The 20,897-nt window shown below is 43.2% G+C and overlaps 1 protein-coding gene across 1 annotated transcript in view; it reads left to right on the plus strand.

Moving 5' to 3' along the window:
- The window catches only part of pdlim7 (PDZ and LIM domain 7), a 34,958-nt gene extending 14,478 nt beyond the window's left edge, over window positions 1-20,480 (plus strand). Inside the window, exons 4-13 of the mRNA XM_080502782.1 lie at window positions 1,968-1,995; window positions 2,875-3,071; window positions 7,765-7,919; window positions 8,377-8,413; window positions 14,276-14,328; window positions 14,601-14,844; window positions 15,219-15,399; window positions 15,569-15,689; window positions 18,946-19,061; window positions 19,364-20,480. Of these exons, the coding sequence (XP_080358908.1) occupies window positions 1,968-1,995; window positions 2,875-3,071; window positions 7,765-7,919; window positions 8,377-8,413; window positions 14,276-14,328; window positions 14,601-14,844; window positions 15,219-15,399; window positions 15,569-15,689; window positions 18,946-19,061; window positions 19,364-19,450 (1,219 nt within the window). The 3' untranslated portion in view covers window positions 19,451-20,480. The remainder of the gene's footprint in view (window positions 1-1,967; window positions 1,996-2,874; window positions 3,072-7,764; window positions 7,920-8,376; window positions 8,414-14,275; window positions 14,329-14,600; window positions 14,845-15,218; window positions 15,400-15,568; window positions 15,690-18,945; window positions 19,062-19,363) is intronic.
- Window positions 20,481-20,897: the final 417 nt, after the last annotated feature.

Here is a 20,897-nt window from a genome sequence, read left to right on the forward strand (position 1 = left end):
ACAGTTCTTTTATGTCAAGAGAGGAGGACAGCTGCAACGCTGATGAGATATGGTCTATTGTTTGGTTTAGTGTCTCATTTTGTTCAGCACCAATGATCATCTTGTGTCGTTTTTTTTATGGGAAAGGTTTTCCGCTTTATCCGCAGGTTTTTATAGAGCGTTGAATCAAAGAAAATATGACCGCTGGAGATCATGCCGCAGCTATAGGGACAGATTCGGGCCATATTTCAGTTTCAGTATCCGTGAACTAGAGTGCACGGTGATGCTTGAAATATGTCAGTTGTTTGTGCACGTTTGATTGCAGTATCAGGGGAGAAGCGGTGAGTAGAGGTGGGAGAAATCTTTTTTTTTTTTTTTTTTTTGCTGCCTTTATCTGACATTGGCTCGAAAGCCAAAGCACGCATCAGCTGAAATAAGTGATCCATGAAATGAGACGGGAAATGATTTCATCCACTGTGCATATTCAGTTTCAGAACAGGGAGAGCTAATTTCTTCCAAGAAAACTGGCGACTTATTCATCTCCAAATTCGCTCGTTTGCGTCCACGGGGCTAAAGTAAATACAGCACAAGAGCAGCGATTCCTTATGTCCTCGATCTCCAGCATGACTCACTGTGACACAGAGTCCAGAGGAAATGCGGCGGGCGCAAACATGTCGCTATGCTTTCCCTCTCCGCTCCCGCCCGATGTCAACCCGTCTTTAAATCGCTCTATCGGCGGCGGAGCAGGCAACGACACAGACCACATCCACTTCTCTCTGTCACAGGAAGTGCAGCCCATTGTCTGGCGTGTGATTGCAGCGTGAAATAATGAGGCCGACTGCAGTGACGCTTCATCCTATAGTAGCTTTGTTTGGCATTCGCTCACAGGTCAGGAGATAGTCGTAATTCACGGCCCGTTATTTCAGGAGCCCACAGCAATGCCAGGTTGGGTTGCCGTGTGGCGAAGGTGTAAAGATATTTTAATAAACGTCTGCTCCGGTTCAGCAGCGGCACCACAGTAAAGTGAGGCCCAGGATTAGAGTTAAGAAGTGTGCAACTCTGTGGCATTTGTATTTTTAGCTCGGTGGGCGACGCGAGGCTCTTCTGTTTGTGATTCACTACAGTAACTTCAGGTTTATTTTTTTTTTTAAATTGCTTGTTTCACCTCTTCTTACTTATTCATACCGTGTACTGAAATATGAAGACAGAGCTGAAGTTTTGTAGCCTGGAATCCAATAGACTTCACTTTATGCATGCCACGCATTCATAATAGATGGTTGACGTAAATGATTTACGACTAATGTACATCAAACCTGTTATGAATTGATTACCAGCAAATCTCAAGACGCTGTAGTTCATCCACTCCAACATAGTTAAACCTGACTAAATCAGTCAGTTGTTCACTCGAAATAAACGCGGTGATGAATTCCAAACATAAAGTATTATAGGAATTATTTTTATCTTCAATTTATGTTTAATTTCGAGGTTTTAAATCTCCCAATTTCAGCCTAAACGTTGAGAATCGAGAAGAATTCTTCAGAATATTGTCAATGTTATGAGCAAAGACAATATGCCTTTTCCCTTTTTTGTTTTTGGCATTTTCACGCATGGACCGCACCTTTTCAACCTATAGGTCACAACAAATCTTTCACTGCTGCCTCACTGATTTCATCTGCTGTGTTTCATTATGACCTGCGGTCTTACACAAATCAGTTAAAGTCATTACACTCTGACAAAAACAACATATTGTTGTCCAGTTTACGATTGCATTGCTTTTGACCCGTAAGCTTGCATGTTTGGCACGGGTGGATTTGATGCACTATTTATTGTGATTATGTTATGTTTGTCCTCTGAATGTTCTTCTCAATGAAGGATTGTCTCTCACACAGGCAGCGCTCAAAAGCTGTGTTTTATATGATAGAATTGTAGCTTCTTTTAATTGGTGGTTGTATCAAAACGAAGCTAATTACTCTCCTTTCTTTCCTCAGAACCTTCAAAACTGGAGGAGAGCAGAAGGTAAGACTCATCCGAAACCCTCCGTGTGAATATGTTGGCATGCTCTGTCGCTGCACTCCAGCGACACCGAATTTAAAAGTTCCTTTAATCATTACTCACGACTGGAGTCGCTGTAGTGTCGTGTCACTTTGTGTTAAATTCCTCCGAGTCACCTGCGTTGTGAAGCTCTCACACAGTCTGTGCACGGCGCGTTAGCCAAGCATCAACGGGTTGCTAAATGAGATGCTTGCTGGATGGACTGTTGAGTGTTGCCCCTGGAAGTCCCTGTAGTTTAATTTTGGGCCGCCTTGCACAATCCCCAGTGCCAAACAAATAGCGACAGAGCTACTTGCCAAACCGAATACAATCTGAATGGTACCACAGTGTCACAAACTGCTCTGTACTGCACAGTTTTTTTTTTTTTTTTAAGCGAAGGCAGCTGGCTTATAATGCTAACAAAAAGCCCGTGTCCCTTTTTTTGGGGGGGGAGTCTTTTGCAGCCTAAAGCTCTGTCAGAAATCTCATTACTGAGAGATGTCAGTTAAATTGACAGCGTTCTCACTTTGAGTATTTTCCATTTCAACCGCACCAGCAGATTACGTTGGCCAGCCGTTGGCCGGCTGCCAATACAAATAAGGCGACTTCTTAAGCACTTCTTCTGTGTGTAGAGGAAAGCCTGCAGGCTTTGACAGGACTGCTACTGCGGTACCAAGTAATCATTTGCCACGAGAAAATATTAGCCTGCAACCGGACAGCTTGGGATTGTGCAACCGCCTCAGGAATGTCTTTTTTCTTGGGGGGGGGGGGGGGGGGGGGGTGTGTGTGTGTGTGTGTCAGAAATGTCTTAACTGCATGTCATGCACTGTGCTGCATTGTCTCCCTCTTCCACACTCCTCACAGGACTCGCTCACTTCAGCTTCCGCTCAGCCAAAGTACTCCTTTGCCCCGAGCACGGCCATTAACAAGGTGGCGAGGCCATTCACAGCAGGTGGCGCTAGTGTCAACTCAGGACCTCTTATTAAACCCGTGGCCTACTCGCCTAAACTTAACGCCCCTGGCTCACAGGGCGGCGCCAGCACGCAGCAGCCACAGAATGGGTAGGTGGATATCAATAAACACTGTTACCTTTGGAGAGGCGACGTGACTAATGTGGGTTTATTGGTATTTTTGATATCTCATTATTCTGGCTTTATACTTGAAAGGAAGAAAGAAAAAAAAAAATAGCCCCTTCAGGATTTAGGAGAATCCAGCTCAATCACGGCCGCAACATGGGGCCAAAACCATGTCTCATACTTTCAGAAACATTACAGAAGCAGATAAAAAAAACAGCAAATGTCTGCTGACTCACCACTTTAATAGCAATGCCAGTAATTTGGCACACACGATGGAGAGCATATGATGATGCTTTTCTGTTGAAACTTGCGCTGATTGCTACAAGCGGCAGCGGCAATTTGAGGCCGTCATTATGGATTGTGTCACGATAAACTGTGGAGCTGTTAGCAGAATGCAGAATATTTAGTGGGAACGTGCTCCATCTGACAAATCGATGCGGCAGAATTTAACGGATGACAAACAAGGCTTCATCAAACGTCGACGTGTCAATAATCAGTCACAGTTTTATGGCTTTCTAAATTGCTAGTAAAATTTCCTCTGTTCCTTACAGCCTGTGCACTTGTATTAGTGACACTGGAGCGACCAAATGAACGTTTGTCAGCTATTTGTTTTTTTTTTGTGCCGATTGTGCGCAAAGATGTGGTTTAAGGTTAGGTGCAGGTAAGGCAACCATAGCTTGCGTTAAAGTAAGTCTGCAGAAAATGGATTCAAGCGAGTGTAGTATTTGCATATGTGTGTGATGCAAAAAATGAATTTGTTTTGGAATGTAGTCGCATATTGTCCCTCATAACAAAAGAGAAATTTCATTTCATTCCATTTCCTCTAGACGTGATTTTCTTTTTCCATTTCAACAGATGAACTATCTACCTTCTGGGATTATTCTTTGCATCCTTGAAACTTCAATCACTAGTTTGCTGGAAATGCATCTTGTGGAATTCACTCGGCAGCACACATTTAGTTTCTTTTATTCACCAGGTAGAAAAGTGGGCTGTCATGGTTGTTCAACAGAGTACTGAACATTTCCCCTCAAATACAACTTCTGATTCACTCAATTAATAATATTTGTACTCAATCACAGGTAAAAGTACTGTTGCTAAAAAATACTCAAGTAAAACTAGAAAATACTCAAAAACTACAGATAATTTAATTGCATTATTGATGGCTATTTCAATGAATTTGTCTGAGAAATGTGCATTAAACATATATCTTATTCAGATGAGTGCATTATGAGAATTAAACTTTTGCAAGTTGTTGAGAAAATGAGAAAGGAACTTAAAAAAAAGGGCTTTAATATTATACTAATGATAATGTACATATATTACCTTAGCGGAGGTCCTAACAACACCTACTACAATCCCAGCTGCCCTTTGTCCCTGTTGTCAGTGACTATAATGTTTATATTCCTTTTTTAAGTGCTTGATTTCTTGAATCCAAACGTGTTGCATTGTCTTCCCAATTCCAAAGCTTTTCCTAGTTATTTGAAAGTTCTCGATTTTAAAAGTTAATTTATAGCCCTCTGATCAGTGCATGGATTCTGTATATTTTCTGGTAATCCATTATTATATGTATTGTGTGTGTTGTACTAATGTACGAGTAAGCTACTTAGAAGAGCTTAGTGAGGTACAACAACCCCAAAAATGTAATGGAGCAAAATCATTGATTTCAGTACTTGTAGCTTCCACTCCCCTGGTGTTCGCCTTCTGGTCATTGACATTGATAAAGTAAGAAAATAATTATATTTGTTTAAAAAAAGAAAAAACCCTCCAATAATATATTATATACTCCGACTATTACCATTATGCTCAGAGACAATTAACTTTAGTGCTGTGAAATTTCTAGGGAATCTCATTTCGTATGTAATTTCATTTGAAGCTAATTCTAATTGACTGGACTGTGGAAATAGTTTGGTCTTGCTGCCAGATCATAGGAGAAATTTGGGGGGGGGGGGATGTTTTGGCCATGTTGCATCTTTTTTTACTTTAACTGTGGAGTGTTTTCATCAATCCACTGGGTTTCCAGCTGAGACGCTGAAGCGGACAATCACTAAATCACAATTAGAGTCTCCGGTTAACCTTAAAGGCATGTCTTATAGTGTCTCATCAGTTTATAAGAGAGATATGTAGTGCATCAATTATTGTGATGAAAAAGATGAGTCTTGTTCTTCTGGAAGCTGTAATTGCCCAGTTTTATTTTCAGCCCAATTTCAAGATTTTCCCTTGCAATTAGGGACTCTGTTAAAATATGTTTTACAAATCCAGCAAGTGGCAGACTGGCACGAAACGGTCTTCAAGGACGGGACGGTCCACTTCTTGTAATTTGGGTCACGGTTGTGCTTTGACTGGTGAGCTGCGGCGTGTTGCTGTATTTAGCCTCACTCATAAATTCTGCTGAGTTCTCACATGGCTTTTACAGCTCTTTTGCTCTCTCGCTCTGTTTTTTTTAAAACTTTTTTTTCCTTATGCAACACCACTTACTTTCTCTGCAGTGGCTTCACGTATTTGTGAAGTACCACCCTCTCCTTTTTATCCTCGAAGACGGAAGGAGCGCTGACCATTTCGGCGTAGTCTGGTGAAAACGTTGTTCAATTCTCCTCATAAAACGGCAGAAAGCGGCTCATGTCTGATGTGTCCGGGCCTGACTCCTAAAACAGGTTTGGTGTCATGCTGTTTGTGCGGTACGTACTCTTGTCATGATGCGTCACCGCTCTGGCATTTAACGTGATTTCCAGTGTATGGGAGCGCAAGCGAAGTGCAGTGTCAAATAAATTGGGGATAGTTTTGTTTCCCCCCGGCAAAGGCTGCACCCATTTACATAACTCTTTGTGTTCGGCAGCCCGTCTCTCCGAGTCATTTTGGGTCAGGGTGACAATGGGCGATCTGACAGACGAACAATGCTGTCCTTCACCCACTGAGCCCGTTGACAGTGACGGCATGTCTCGTGTCACCTCCCGCATGCTCTCTGCATTTTGCACTGTTTCCTTTCCTTTTGGTGCGTACGTCTGTAGACATGCATTGACCCCCCCCCCCCCCTGCCCGGAAAGCCAAGCTCTGACCCCTTTCTCTCACTTTGTGTTTTCCTCTTTCTCTTTCATCTACACAGATGGAAACTCTTGAAAAGTCAGTACTTTTTTTACTCCTTTTGTAGTCTGATGTAAAATATTGATTACTTGTTTTTGTTGAGAGTAAAGGTGTATATACACACTACAAGAAGAGAGAGATTTGGTTCCGTCTCTCAGGGTTCAGGTTTGAGAGTTTCTGTGGTTCATTTTCGACTCGCCGTCTGACAACTAATGTGCGATTGGTTGGAAATGTGAAGCGGATATAGTTAATACTGAAAAAGCCATTATGTCACCTACAAGCAATTTTTTTCCCCCTCCCCCGTCTCGTCCAGGAGTTCTCAACTTGAGCTTCTCATGAAGTATGAAATTACAGAATTTCTCTGTTCTTGCAGAGTGTGTATCCACCTTAACTCTCCTCTCCAGAGGTGTCCAAACTCCTCAGGCCACATGGGAGAAAAATATACAAAAGGCAGAGCCACCCATTGGAGGTTGATGTTAATGATATGTTGCTTCACCTCTTGTGGTTTAATAGTACCAATCACAGAAAATGTACATGATACTTGATTGCTGGTTGTAGTTTGGACCCCTCCGGACTCATCGCATGTACCTGCGACCCCCCATCGCTGATTACATATATTTTCTGGTTTGTGACGACTGCAGTGGTTCACAGAAATGAAACCGGTCTGTTTCATATTTTCATTTTCCCTTTCATAACTCTGTCCAGGGAACACATCCTCAAATAGATTTAGTTTTTGCCTTTGGAACAATTTACTCGAAGATAACTCAAACCTTTTTCCGTCTTTGTCAGTTTCTTATTCGATTCAAGACAAAACTACATACGTGAACTACTTCTATAACCTTTTTATTTATGAATTTTATTCACTCATTTTTTGACTTCCCGTCCATCTTTTCCTTCTAGCATTATATCAGCGGTCTTTACTTCGTCTTTGGTCTATTTTACAGGGGTGAACCAGCTTACTATGATGATATCTACCACGAGGCCAAGTAAGGGGACAGCTGCATGCTGACTGTGTTGTCAGCTCTGAAGCTTCTGGTGTGCAGGCTGTTTATGAAAGCGGAGAAGCTGCTGTTTGTTGGTCGATTCAGCAATAAGATTTACACGGCCGAGATGGCACTTCATTAGAGACCATTCATCTTTTGTCCTTCCCTTGCTTCTTGATGAATGCATGCTGCATTTGACCTACAGCTGTGATGAAAGGGTGTTGGGTATGAAAAACAAAATCCCTTTTCTCTGCTTTGTTGAATGTTTCAACAAATATAACAGCTTTTAAACACATAGTGGAGTATTCCCTCGCACAAGGCCAGCTACTGAAGGTGATTGGCTCTTCTCCTCTTGAGTTATATGACTGGTATAGATGCGATCGCTCCTGTAGTAATATCCTTTTATGAGAGGCTACATTGTGCCCCTGAGAAATCTGGTAATGGGCATCCATTAGCTCTTTGATTACATGACTCTGATACTAAGCATTAGATCTTGCATGATGTGCTGGGGATGCCCTCCTGCTTTCAAGATCAGCCGGGTTGAGGGGTGCGAGTGGTCTCCGGGTATGGTTGTGTTAACGTTGCCCGCCCTGTGCTGCTGATGGGTGTATGTGCAGGCACGGCCTCAGGGTGGAGAACATCCCCTGTTTTATCCCCAACGATCGCAGCAAGAAGAGGCTGATCCAGGACACCGAGGACTGGCAGCCCCGCACCGGCACCACCCAGTCTCGCTCCTTCCGCATCCTGGCTCAGCTCACAGGCACCGACTTCAGTAAGTCAGGGCCCGCTCACCCCCCCCCCCCCCCCCCCCCCCCCCACGCAGCCGAACTGAAAGCCGGAGTGATGGGCTGGGGTTCGGATGGTTGAGATAAGATATGAGGGATGGCGTTTATTATTGAACAGCTGATCTGATCGCACTGACTACCAGTCAGAAAGTGACAGAGAAAAGATGGATAACAGGTTTTTTTTTTTTTTTTTTTTTCATTTTTCAGTTTTTAGAGCGACGCCACAAATGTCAGGTGGTTACTTTCATCTGTGACAGCTACGTATTTTTTCTCCTGGCTGTAATCAGTACCGGAAGCCACGGCGTTGTTTTTGTATCACTGACGTCGATTTTCATGCCTCTCGTTATCAGCTGGTTACGTGTGCAAAGCCAATCATATGTGCGTGTGTGTGGGAGTTTTTAATCAGTGAGCCATTCTGATGTGTGTGTCTCCTGGATCTCTCAGTGCAGGACCCAGATGATGAAAACATGAAGAGGTCCAGGTAAAGGCTCGAGTCACGCCAACTTTAACAGTCACGGGTATTTGTGTTTGTGCACTCGTGTGTTGAAGCTTCAGTTTGCTGATTGCTTTGGGGAAATCATCTCGATTTTGAAATCCCTCCCTAACCCCATGTTGTTATGGTAATATTGCTACTTTCAACAATGTCGTGAGTTGTCTGATGTGCAATGATGTATTAGAGCCACATTTGGGAAGCAATGAGGATTGAATCTAAACTTTTCGGTGTTTAATCGCACAAACATTCTTGAATGTTGCAAAATCTTCAAAGTTCAAATTAATGTGGCTCTAAGCACGTTTTCGTGATTCAAAGGTGCATTTGCATTCTCAATTTTGAAATGATCCGATTGATCTTGTAGTAATGAGTGAAGTGGCTTCTTGTAGTTTCTTTAATTTCATTTGCTTTTTGGCTAAAACGTAGATCAGATGGGACTGATACCATTCACATATAGGTCTTTTGAGATTTGCCTTGCATAACTATGATAATTTCTTCTGTTCCATGCTGTTTCACCAGTTTAAGGATTCTCTTCTTCACTCTATGAGCTCTCCCACTCATGTCACTGACTCTTTTCCTTGCAATCTGTTTCCTTCATGTCTGTCTCTGTTTCATGTCTGCATTGCCTGCGGTCAGGGAAAAGTTCCTCACTGAGATTCAGAGTCCCCGCTATGCCCGTCTGAGGGACTGGCACCACGACAGGTCCGCTCGCGCTCTCAATATCAAATCCTGAGCGACACCCCAGACGCAACCTGGGATGCAGAGCCTGCTAAGAGATGGCCACACCGCAACGACTACGTGACAAAGATGATGACGACGACTGTCCGACGGCAGTTCATAAATTCACCTCTGATACACACGGGCTGATCAAGAAGTCTGAGGAAACCAAGAAAAGCAAACCAAAAAAAAAAAAATAGAAATATATAGAAGAAACGTAGGTGACAAAGCCCAAAGTGGAACCTTGCATACTGAGCCGAAGTGTTAAGATGGCCTTCTGAATTTCTGACTTGATGATTGCTGACAACACACTGGACCACTGTGTTTGTGGCCCGGTTTTCGAGTTCACACTGCTTCACACTGAGTAAACCCTTGGGAAGAAGAAAAAGGAGGTGGGGGGACATTATCAGTAGGAAGCGCTTCTGTTTGTTTCAAAGTTCAAATCCTCCTTGGATCTCTCGCTTTCTCTCTTTTCTTCCCTTGTCCTCCATTTCTTGCCTGTTTACATTGCGAGGCCTTCATCCTTCACGGTTTTCATTTCCGAATCTTCCCTCATCTAATAGGCTTCTCAACCATTAAGAAACACAAAGAAGACAAAATTGTACTTTTGTTTTGTTTTATTTCTGCTGTCATCAATAATCTATAAAACATAAAACATCTGAAAAAAGCAGCTCTGGTTCTTCTGTCCTTTCTTCTGTGCTTCTTTCCTTCTTGTTTATTCAGCATTCGTGTTTCTTTTGATAACCAGCTCCTCTTTCCCTGTTTTTTCTTTTTTTTTTTTTAAGTCTTTGCATGAGTCTTTATGCAGCACTCCCAACAAAATGATTATGTAAAAGCAGGGATTTTCTCAGTATTTATGAATAATGGGGTGTCTTTTTAAAAAAAGATGAGGGTTCAAGGTTTACTTTTACCCCAGAGAGAAAATTAATGCGCAGTCAGGCTTAAAAACAACAAACGAATGTACATGGACTCCACCAACTATGAGGAAACGCAGGCTTTGCAGTTACGTAAAATAAAAATAAGTGGGAGAGTGTTCGAAATGTAATAAAAGATCAACATTACCATATTTATATTGCAGCCAGAGAGTTTCTGCAGTGCAGTGACCTTGCACATAACAGTGAGGGGAATGAAGAAAGAAAGAAAAAAAAAAAAGCTGAGGGTTTGGTGGAAATAACTTTTAATCACTGCCAGCATGTGACAGGAATCATGCAGAAGATTTAGATGCATACCAAGAAATAACTTTCAGGGGAAAAGACATGGAGATTAAAAAAGGCTTCTCAGGCTTATCAGGGGCAAGTAGAGAAAATGTTGGAAGGTGACTTGCTGTAAGATGATATTGCCAAATGGTTTGTGATGGGAACATGTGGCAGATGGTTGGCAGGTGAAACCCGAAGCCTGCAATAAAGATCTGAGCAGCGGGTGGGAATAAGAAGCGCACGTTGTTCGGTGAATCTTTTGAATTATGGTGTTCATTAATGCTTCTATTTTTAATGAAACGATCATAAATTAAATATAATTTGACCTAGAGAAGATCAACTGGGATTTGTCTTATGCAGCACTGATTATATCACAGTCATCTCAAAACTCTTTTACAAAGAAAAAGCCATCTATTTCACGTGAGCAAGCATAGGTGACAGTGGGAAGCATTTTGAATCAGTTGAAGACTTCTTAAGCATTTATTTAGACACCCCGCTGGTGGGGAATTACAATAGTCTACTCTGGAAGTAACAGATGTGTGGATTAGTTTCAGAGTGTCAGACATGTCCCTGGTCTTGGAGGCATTGCAGGTGAACGGAATGTTTTACTGACTTTGTCACTTGTTTATTTTGTGGTACATAAAAACAGTTGTAGAGCAACTAAAGCCCTTTTTCTGGGGGGGGGGAGGTGGTATATAAGCGAGAAACAAGTTTAATGAAAGTTGGTCTCATCCACCTGAGCAGCCTGCGAAAAGGAAGCCTCTCCTCCCTCAGGTTGTTGTTGTGGGATGTTTTTGTTGTCATACACAGATTCTTGCAGAGCCGCACCCTCCCTTGCCTCTCATCCGAGTAGCGGGTGACATATGTCAGTGGCTTCTTGCTCCTTTAAAAAAAAAAAAAAAACCATCAAAAGCTGCTCCTTTCGCAGCCGGATGCTGAGCTGCCAGCATGCTGCCTCTGCTGTCCTCGCCCGTGTTGATGTATCCCAGAGGAATGGAGGCAGAAAAAAAGAAGAAGCAGATGCACATCAGAAATCAGAGGTTATAAGCGTAAACGGCAAAAGTGAAACGAGATGTTGCACGTCATTGAACGACTGCAATCTGTATTGCAGCAATTGCACACCTGCATGACATCAAGCCTCTGCTGAGCCGAAGAGAGGGGAAGAATTTTGAAAGCAGCGTAAATGTCAAGAAAACAGGACACGGGCCGCTTCATGTGGGACTGAGCTGCTGTTCGGAGGCCGTGCACCTGTTTGCACCTGCAACCTTCAGCTTGCTGAAGAGCTGCAAAAGAAACCTCTGGAAGTGGAACCGGGAGCCGGAGTCGCTGGCCTGGTGCCATGTAGGGCAGCACAGCGAGGGCTCGCACCCTGCTGATGGCAAGAGCACCGTTTTGTGAGGTGGAAGGTAAGGCCCCAGAAGGCGGGCTTTTCAGAGGAATTCAGTTGACCATAGGTCCGTGTGTCAAACGGGCTTAAATGGTCTCTGCCTGTTATTTGACCTGGCTTCCAGATCCGTCTTATCTGGCTGCCTTTCACTCGCTTTCTTTGCAAAAACATTTCTGGTCGGGAGGTTTAACTTCCTCACTGTCATCAGGCCTGCAAGCCATCTTTTTGTTGTTGCAAAGGGATTTAATGTCCTTTACTATTCAGAGTGTGCATTTTGGAAAACAGCAGATTTCTTTTATTTCGTTTCCTGCTAGATTGCTCCCAGCTGCCTGTAGCTTCTGCCTCTGTATTTTATGTTTAGTGTTTGGATACACGAAGAGTGGAATTGATATGCAGACTTGACCCGGTAGAAGCAGTACGACACAGTGGGGCTGTTGCAGCATCGTTCGCTTCAGATTTTCCTCTGTTTCTGGCACATGAGAAATGATTTCATCATCTTTCATTAGTGTATTGTAAATGGCACAGTTGATGATGTAAACATGATAGATGCCTGAGGCAGTGTCATATTTTTTCCTCTCTCTCAAGATAATACATCTCCAGAGCTCACTGTCTGGGCTCAGAAGTTGTTTTTCTGTCTCGTTGATGGTTTGAAGATTTTCTGAATATAGTGACGCTTGCTGCGGGTAACAGAACTTTGAAATGTAGAAAACCCTTTATTTCAACACTTCGGCAAATGCAGGCTTGAAGCGAAACTCTTCTGCATCTAAATCTGACAGCGCTCCGCATCTGATGAGTTCCTCCTTCTTTAACTTTGCCTGTGAGTGATGTCAATCATTCGGAGAGGGTGCTCATGTTCTCCATTGCTCTCATTAGTGTCGAAGCTTTCTGATGTGGCACTAATGCGCCAATTGGATGCACATCTGTAGTTTGACTTATGTCTCACAAAGTCTTGTTTAATCATGTGAGATGATGATGATGATCTGCTGGGAACGGCTCAAAATGTTTCACACATGTCTTAATATTGTATTTTCTTTAATACCCAAGTTACATTTGGCACACTAAACCAGCTTGTCAGACAAGAACAGTCTTTCCTGTCATAACTTAATAACATAAGAAGTAATGAAAGTTCTCACATTGTTCTCTTGCGTAGAAATACAGATGCTTTTGTTAAAAAGAGATTTAGTTGCATATATAGTGGTCTGGAGCAGTGGTTCTCAAAGTTTCTTTTTTTTCCCCTTGCAAATTTCCTCGAAGAAAGTCAGTTGTCCTCTCTTTGCTCTCTTTGTGGGCGCACATGCACACGCACACCACAAAAGCAGGAGCCTTCAAAAATAATCAATGGGGACATTTTGCTCTGCTCTAGATCCTAGAAAGTCACTTATTATGGTTTTATTTGACATGTGCAATTTTATTTTTCTCGCAACAGGACCGGCCTTGGGCCTTGAGTGGATAGATAGATACAATAATAGTTATAATATATGGGTGAATTGATTAAATAATGGCTCTCAAATGTATGAGAGTTGAGATATTCTTCCTGTCCATTTCTTTTCCTTTGGTCAGTAGCCTGAAACCTCCCATACATGTTTGATACCCACTTCATTCGTGGTAGGTTTGCAGAGGTAGAATCTGTCTTTGGATTATTGGAGGAAGCTGGAATACCTGGAGAAAACATGGAAACTCCTCACAAAAAAAGAACCCAGCTGTTCTCGGTAAGAGACCAAAGTCCCAACCACTGGACTCCACCCCGCTACTAATATCCCGAAATGTTTCTCTTCAATCGACTCACAAATGAAAAAAAAAAAAAAGACCTATTGCTACTCTATTGGCTTTTTGAGTCACAGACATCACATTTTGTCTTTAACCATCAATTAAAGGTTTCACCAAACATAATAATTAATTATGCATTATTGTGGATAAAGGGAAAATTTAAAATGAAAAAAATTATTGCAATGAGACGCTAACCTAATTATATATGTAAGTAACTTACTAACCGGTTTTACATAATGAACAGTAAAAAGTACAGATATGCGTTAACGCATCAAAACATTTGGCCCAATCTGGTCACGCCACATTATGACCACATGCGCCTGTTGGAGGAGATCACAATGCTAAGAGCTCAATTGCACGTCTCCTCCCAGCTCCTGAAAACAGGCGTAAAAGAGTTGCAAGAAAAAGGACAACAATCTTCAAGTAGTAGCAGGTTGTCTGTCTTGCATCACTCATTGAATCCCTGAATACTGTTAAGGAAGATGTTTGGTGGTTCACACAGAGCGTAACCCATGACAGTGGAATAGAGACAATCCTGGCCACCAATCTAAACATGACATTCACTGAGAAGTAACCATGGTTACTGTGACGTGTGTGTGTGTGTGTGTGTGTGTGTGTGTGTGTGTGTGTGTGTGTGTGTGTGTGTGTGTGTGTGTGTGTGTGTGTGTGTGTGTGTGTGTGTGTGTGTGTGTGTGTGTGTGTGTGTGTGTGTGTGTGTGTGTGTGTGTATATAAATGTGTATGTGTTGTGCGTACCTTTTACTAATTAGTCATTTTCTCCCCACAGCCTTGAGCCAACTCCCTCACCTGCCAAGGCCCAAGCATCAGAGAAACCAGATGGTGAGTTTTTGCTCCTGCTGATGCGTAAAAAGAAGCCCAGCCGCATCCAGCGGAGGCTGCGCTAATAGATTCTTACTCTTAAGTGTCAATACATGGGCATCGGCAGCAGCGGCAGCAGCGGCCTGAAATGCAAAACTGTCACAGCAGACATCGATATACATTATCGAAAACTGGCACTCCTTCACAGTGACGTTAAAGTCTCATCTGAGCCCCAATCCAGCAAACATGACCTTGTTTTTGTCCGCCCCCCCCCCCCCCCATTTCTGTTGCAGCCTCCAAGACTGCAACTGTAGCAGCTGGCAGCTCGGATCCGAGCGGTCGACCGCCGTGGGTGACCGACCCCAACTTCGCCGAGCGCTTTCGCCCAGACAAGACCAGCCTGGTTGTGACCCAGCACCAGCAGCCGGTGCAGCCCACACCCATGCAGAACCGCAGCTCCATCCTGCAGGCGGCGCAGCATGCGCCCGAGGACAGCGGGAGGACCCCGCTGTGTGGCGCCTGCAACAAAATCATCAGGTGAGGCGGCTGACGGCCCGATTGATCCAGTTTATCGCAGTGATAAACTCTGTTTGCTCCTTTCGTGTCATCGGAGGCAGTTAATATGCTCAGCGAGGGCCCGCGTGTCTGCTGCAAATGAAGTCAGTCAGCAAAATTCACATAGTTTGGAGACATCGTGTTATCTCCCGGGACATTTCACTGATAACGGAGGAATCTTAGTTCTTATTCTGGTCACTGTTGCGAGCAAACAGAGGAGCTGTTTTTCATCAGCTGAAATTACAAAAGTTCTCTGGAGACCTTAAACAAAATGTCCCCAGTCTCCCTGTGAGCTGAAATGGATGCAGATGATTTAATAAAGTCTTGGACTGGTTATTAACGTTTGCGATTTCCAGGGGCCGGTACCTGGTGGCGCTGGGGCGTTCCTGGCACCCGGAGGAGTTCACGTGTTCGCAGTGCAAGGCGCTCCTGGAGGAGGGAGGCTTTTTCGAAGAGAGGGGTTGTGTCTACTGTACCAAGTGCCACGACAACCGATACGCGCCCAACTGTGCCAAGTGCAAAAAGAAGATCACAGGGGTAATGGCAGCTTTTTAATGTTGAGAAAAATCATCACGCCTGAGAATTCTTCCACTTGAACCTTGTTTGTAGAGATATGTGCTCGAGGTGTTTTTCCACACCAGACATGGATGTTTGTCTCCAGAGTGAAAGGCTAAAAAAATGCATGACCTTTTTCCCACCCTGTCAGGAAATCATGCATGCCCTGAAGATGACCTACCATGTTCAGTGTTTCAAGTGTGCAGCCTGCAAGGCTCCCATCAGGAACCAGGCCTTTTACATGGAGGAGGGAGAACCCTACTGTGAGAGAGGTGAGGGACTGAGCGGCTGCAGTCGACACACACTGTGCTCCTCAATAACACATGAAAGTGAGCAACCTATAAATAAACACGTTTTTGCTTTCAGAAATTGAGAGAAAACAACCTTGTGAGAGTAAAATACCTGTTTGAGAAAGAAAAACCTCTTTTACTGTATGGACATGCTGATACACACTGACATCTGATAAATTGCTGGTTTTTCTCCAAGAAAGGCTGTTTACCCTCATTCTGATCTCTGATTGGGCAAAGTGGACAGACATGCCCACTTTCACTAATGCAAACTAGATGCTATTGACATGTCTGCTCTATATTCTAGGAAATGTCTTATATTTTAGTTTTTTTTTTTTTTATACGCACAGGTGGTTTTTCTACAAATATCGGCACATATTTTTGACAATCCAGTATCCATCCACTGTATTGGTATTGGTCTGGAGTTTGGTGAAGGTCCACACAGTTTGCCCGTCAATAAATAAATAGATAAATAGAATCTAGATTCCATGTTTAATTTAACAGTGGCAGCATCGGACAAACGTAGGATCTAGGATCTCACACGCATAATTCTGAAGCAACGTCAACATTTGAGAGTAGAATTTATCTTCTGCTGGAAGCCCAGCAGGGTCGACTCACCAATGTGACTTCACGTTCCCAAAGCTGCAATGAAATTATACTGCGGTGTCTATCCAGATAGCATCGTTGTAGATACCCCATGAGGGTATTTTTTTCCTTTTGTGTGCTGTGCGCCCTCTCATGGTGAAGTGCAGAGTAGTGAAATATTGCCTTTAAAAACTTAGGACTTTGTGCTCTTGATTCTCATTCATCATCATCATCATCATCATCATCATCATCATCATCATCAGCCCACCTGAAATGTTCTTTGTTCTCGTCACGGGAATATAGTTAAAACATCATATATACTGTACACGTTGAGTAATGATAACTTAGAAACTCCAGCTTCTCTCGATAAAATAAACAAACTCTGTCCGTCAGTTTTCACTGAGTGCTTCGTTTGAATGCATCGTCACTCAAAGACTGTGTCCTTCATTCATATTTAATAATACAAGGCTTCCTGTCATTGTCAAGGCTTCGTAAAAAAACATGAAGGTGTCACCATGGAGAAAAATCGTCTGCACTGTATAAAAAGACATCTTTAGTTTTTTTCCCCCCTCTCTCTCAGAAGAACAATTGGAAGATTTCTCTTTGTTTCGAGCGAATCCACCAAGGCCGAGCTGACGGTGACGCCCACAGAAAGCCCAGTTTTAACAAACTTTAAACACCGTCTGGCTTTGAGCTGGGTTCAGAATTAAAGGTGATGTCTCCGAGTAATAAAGATGAAACATTGGCAAAAGGAAAAGCGTGGCTGAAATCTGAGCTCGCTGATTAGTTCCAGTGCCACATGGGAGCTTCTCGGCCCATGTAAGTCTCTCGGTAACATCACACACACAAATCAAGCCAAACATGTTTATTTTAAGTCGGCATTGGCTTTAAGTACGTGGATGTGTGTGTGTGTGTGTGGGGGGGCTGCTGACATGCTGCCTCGCTGCATTTAGGCTGCGATCGAGCTGCTTTGATAAAGGCTGTTTGCTGTTTCAACTTAAAATGCGTGCCGTTTAGGATACTCTGCAGAGGCAGGGGTGCAGAAACAGAAAATTGCAGCCACTGGGTGATTCAGAGGTCTTATAAAATGCATTTTGTGATAAATGTGTCTCCTTTGAAGAAGCTTCTCAGCGCAATGCAGCCCTCACACGTTTTTTTATTTATTTATTTTTTAAATCCAGCTATTTGCAAAAGCACTGTTGCAGTCTTGCTAAGGGCTTTGGCATGGGCCTGTATCGTGAATCTGCTGGCACACAGCACAGTCACTCATGAAGTGTGATGTTTTCATCTGCTGTAATCTATTTAGCTCCAGTTTACTTCATACGTTTCTCTATTGGGTTTTATGAATGGTGCGTGCGCTTCTATTATGCTCTAAATGATTTAGCGCTGCCTCCCGCTCAACCACTGAGGCTCTGACGTGGATTGCTGCTTTATCAGTGGTGAAGCCAGAACCTGAGTGCTCATATTCTGAATAATGCCTTTAGCTCTGATAAACATTCTGCTGCCTCAGCATCTTGCAGGAGGGATTGTACAGCTCTCACCCACTCACTCTTGAGCAGCAGCATTATAACCTGACACTTTTCCCCGGAGTCCTCGCGATGAAAGAGACTGACAAATCCAGTCAAGTATCTGGAGCAATTTTCCCTCATCCTAATCCCTGCCTCACACTCTGGAAAGGCACTAACGTATAGTGGGTGGACGACGCCACGTAAACACCCGGGTTATCGAATGCCCGAAGAGGAGGCGGAGACTAACGTTCTGTGCCAAAATAGCCTCATCCATCTTCACTTCTGTCCTTCAGGCCCTTAAGTGGCTATATAAAGTCAGATGTTTGACATTTTCGGATGAATTTAAAATATGTGAGAACCTGTTTCATGCTATTTATATTCTGTGGTTCTGGAGGCCGTGGATTTTGCCATGGTTAAAGCTCTTTTGATTTGAGGAAAAATTATGCAATTTTAATGTTTGCACAGAGAAAAATTAACCCCACATACACCCCCTCTCTCCTACCCTGGAGGTATACGTGATCAGGAGGCAAAAATAGTACTTCATTAAAAATAAAATAAATTAAGATAATACTGATGTTCATCTGCACAATAGGATATCAAATGTTCACATTTTTAGACCAAGGTTTGTATTTCAAACTCAACACTTTTATATGAAACGGTTGGCTTTAAGGTTCCGTCAAAGTTTTTAGACATAATTAATCCCAGAAAGTCTGCAGATCTGTATCATACAAGCATATGATTGAGGTGGCATGACACCCAGTGCGTTTGTCCCCCTCTTCTAGATTTAATGAAGAGAGATGTAAAAAAAAAAAAAAAAGAATTCTGCATAAGACCTTCAAGTAAATAAGTCCAAGCCATGCACAGGAAGAGGGGAAATTAACAGTATTTATGGCCCTGCCCCACAACTCATCTAATTGCAAATCCGATTCCGGCTCCCATGCATACTTGATTTTAATGACATATTGATTACTTTGTGATAAGATAAAGTTGCAGGCCACTTTCTTGTGGGGATTTGGAAGGAGCAAGTCCTCCCCGGATAGTTTTACAGGCGCAGCAGGAAAGTTTTGAAAGGTCTGGGGGGAAATATTACCGGGTTGTGATGGCGAGCTTGACATCACCCTGAGCTCATCACCGTTTCTCCTCTCCAGACTATGAGAAGATGTTTGGCACCAAATGCCACGGCTGTGACTTTAAGATTGATGCTGGCGATCGCTTCCTGGAGGCCCTGGGCTACAGCTGGCATGATACCTGCTTCGTCTGTGCTGTAAGTCATTTTGATTGATAATGGCAGCCCCCACCACCCCCCATCTTGTGACTGTCCCCGCACAATGGCGTCTGAAAAACTCTGTCAAGTTTTTTTTCTTTTCCCCCTCTCGGCCAGTCTTTTTTAACCTGTCACCTGCAGTCTGTCACTCCCTCTATTACAGAAAACGCGGTTCAGTAAATAATGTGCTCCTGCTCTGTCCGGTAGAAAACTGTATAAATTCACATTGGCAATGCTGCAGACCGATATGGGCTCTCCTCTGGTTCCTCAATCTGACTCTCTGTCTCCTTTCATCTTTAAAGCTTTGCCAAATCAACCTGGAGGGTAAGACGTTCTACTCGAAGAAGGATAAGCCCCTGTGCAAAGGCCACGCATTTGCTCCGGTGTGAGGGAGCGAGCGAGCGAGCCTCAGAAGAAGGATCCCATCTCTCTCTCTCTCTCTCTCTCTCTCTCTCTCTCTCTCTCTCTCTCTCTCTCCCCTTTCCACTTGTTCTGGCCCTCCGACACAGCCATATACAGTCTACAGCCCTTCTTTCCAAACTCTACACAGTTGAACTCGACCTGTTTTTCTTTCCTTTATCCTGCAGATTGTGTTTCTGTACTTGAGGCTTTACTGCGAACTTCACATGTCGTCACTTTACTGTGCTGGTAGGACAGCGCACACCTCACTGCCTGTAATGCTGTGTTGCAGAACTGGAAGTAGTCGAGGAGTGATTTCTCATCAGTACTAATTATTAAACTTTGCATCGGCCTTTCATCTAGATGCGACTGTGGCCGGGGAGAAACTCCCCCCCCTCCGCCCCCGTTGTCGCTCTCGTCCTCCCTCACAGTATCAAGTCAGTGTCTTCCAAGTTGGAGGAGCCATTGAACTGCGAATAACCTCACATATTGCAGTAATGATCTGCCACTTCGCCCACACTAAGTGCAGACAAGCGGTGGCCTTATTCAGGACCCCGGCCTGCTCATTAAGTCTCACAGTAGTGCCCTCAAATGTAATGCGGGCCGGTCGAGCAGAAATGAGTGGGGTCCCTTTGCTGCCTCACTTCATAGAAATGCTTCATCACTCTGATAACCGAGCCCGTCCAGTAGTTTTACATGTAATTTTAGGTCCTGCATTACTCCTTAATTGATCCAGTTTTGCTCATTTTTAGGTGGAGAGCACGCTGTTACTGTTTTAAAGTCTCACGTTCCAACAGCAGAGAGATTCACTTGTATTATTGGGACATTTGTAAAGCCCGAGATACGTGTCTCATGTTACTATGATATTGGGATTATTCCTTAGATTACTTTCAAGCCGTTGTTAAATATGTATTTATGTTGCTTCAGAAAACTGGCTTTTAAATGTTTTTTTTTTTTTTTTTTTATAGCTGCTGAAAAGTTTCAAATAAAGTTATTGTGTGATGCCATGTGCTGAGACAGAGCGTAGCACTGGAGTGGGTCTTTTTGTTCTTTTTGTTTTTTCAAGACCGTCTGCTTGCAGATAACTTACAACTAGATACAAGTAGGAAAAACATAAATTGTAATTTCCTTTTATAAAGCGATTGTGATTATTGCAATTTCCCCCCCAAACAGTCTTGGTAAATACCCGGAACATGGGATAGTTAAAACGCTCAAGTTTTTCTGCATTCTGAGAACCTTTTTAGGAAGTTTCTTTTTTTTATTTCTCAAGAGAGTTATGGGAAACTTTGCCGTCTCCAAAATAAGCCAGAATAAAAAAAAACCCAACAACTTAAAAATGTGCCAGTTCTTCATAGTTACAGCATGACTTCCAATATGTAGAGATGATTGAAATCCTAATTTCCATGAAGGACCGTGCCTAAAATCTGATCTAATGTG

Source organism: Blennius ocellaris, assembly GCF_963422515.1.
Source record: "Blennius ocellaris genome assembly, chromosome: 9".
NCBI classification, from domain to species: Eukaryota; Metazoa; Chordata; class Actinopteri; order Blenniiformes; family Blenniidae; genus Blennius; species Blennius ocellaris.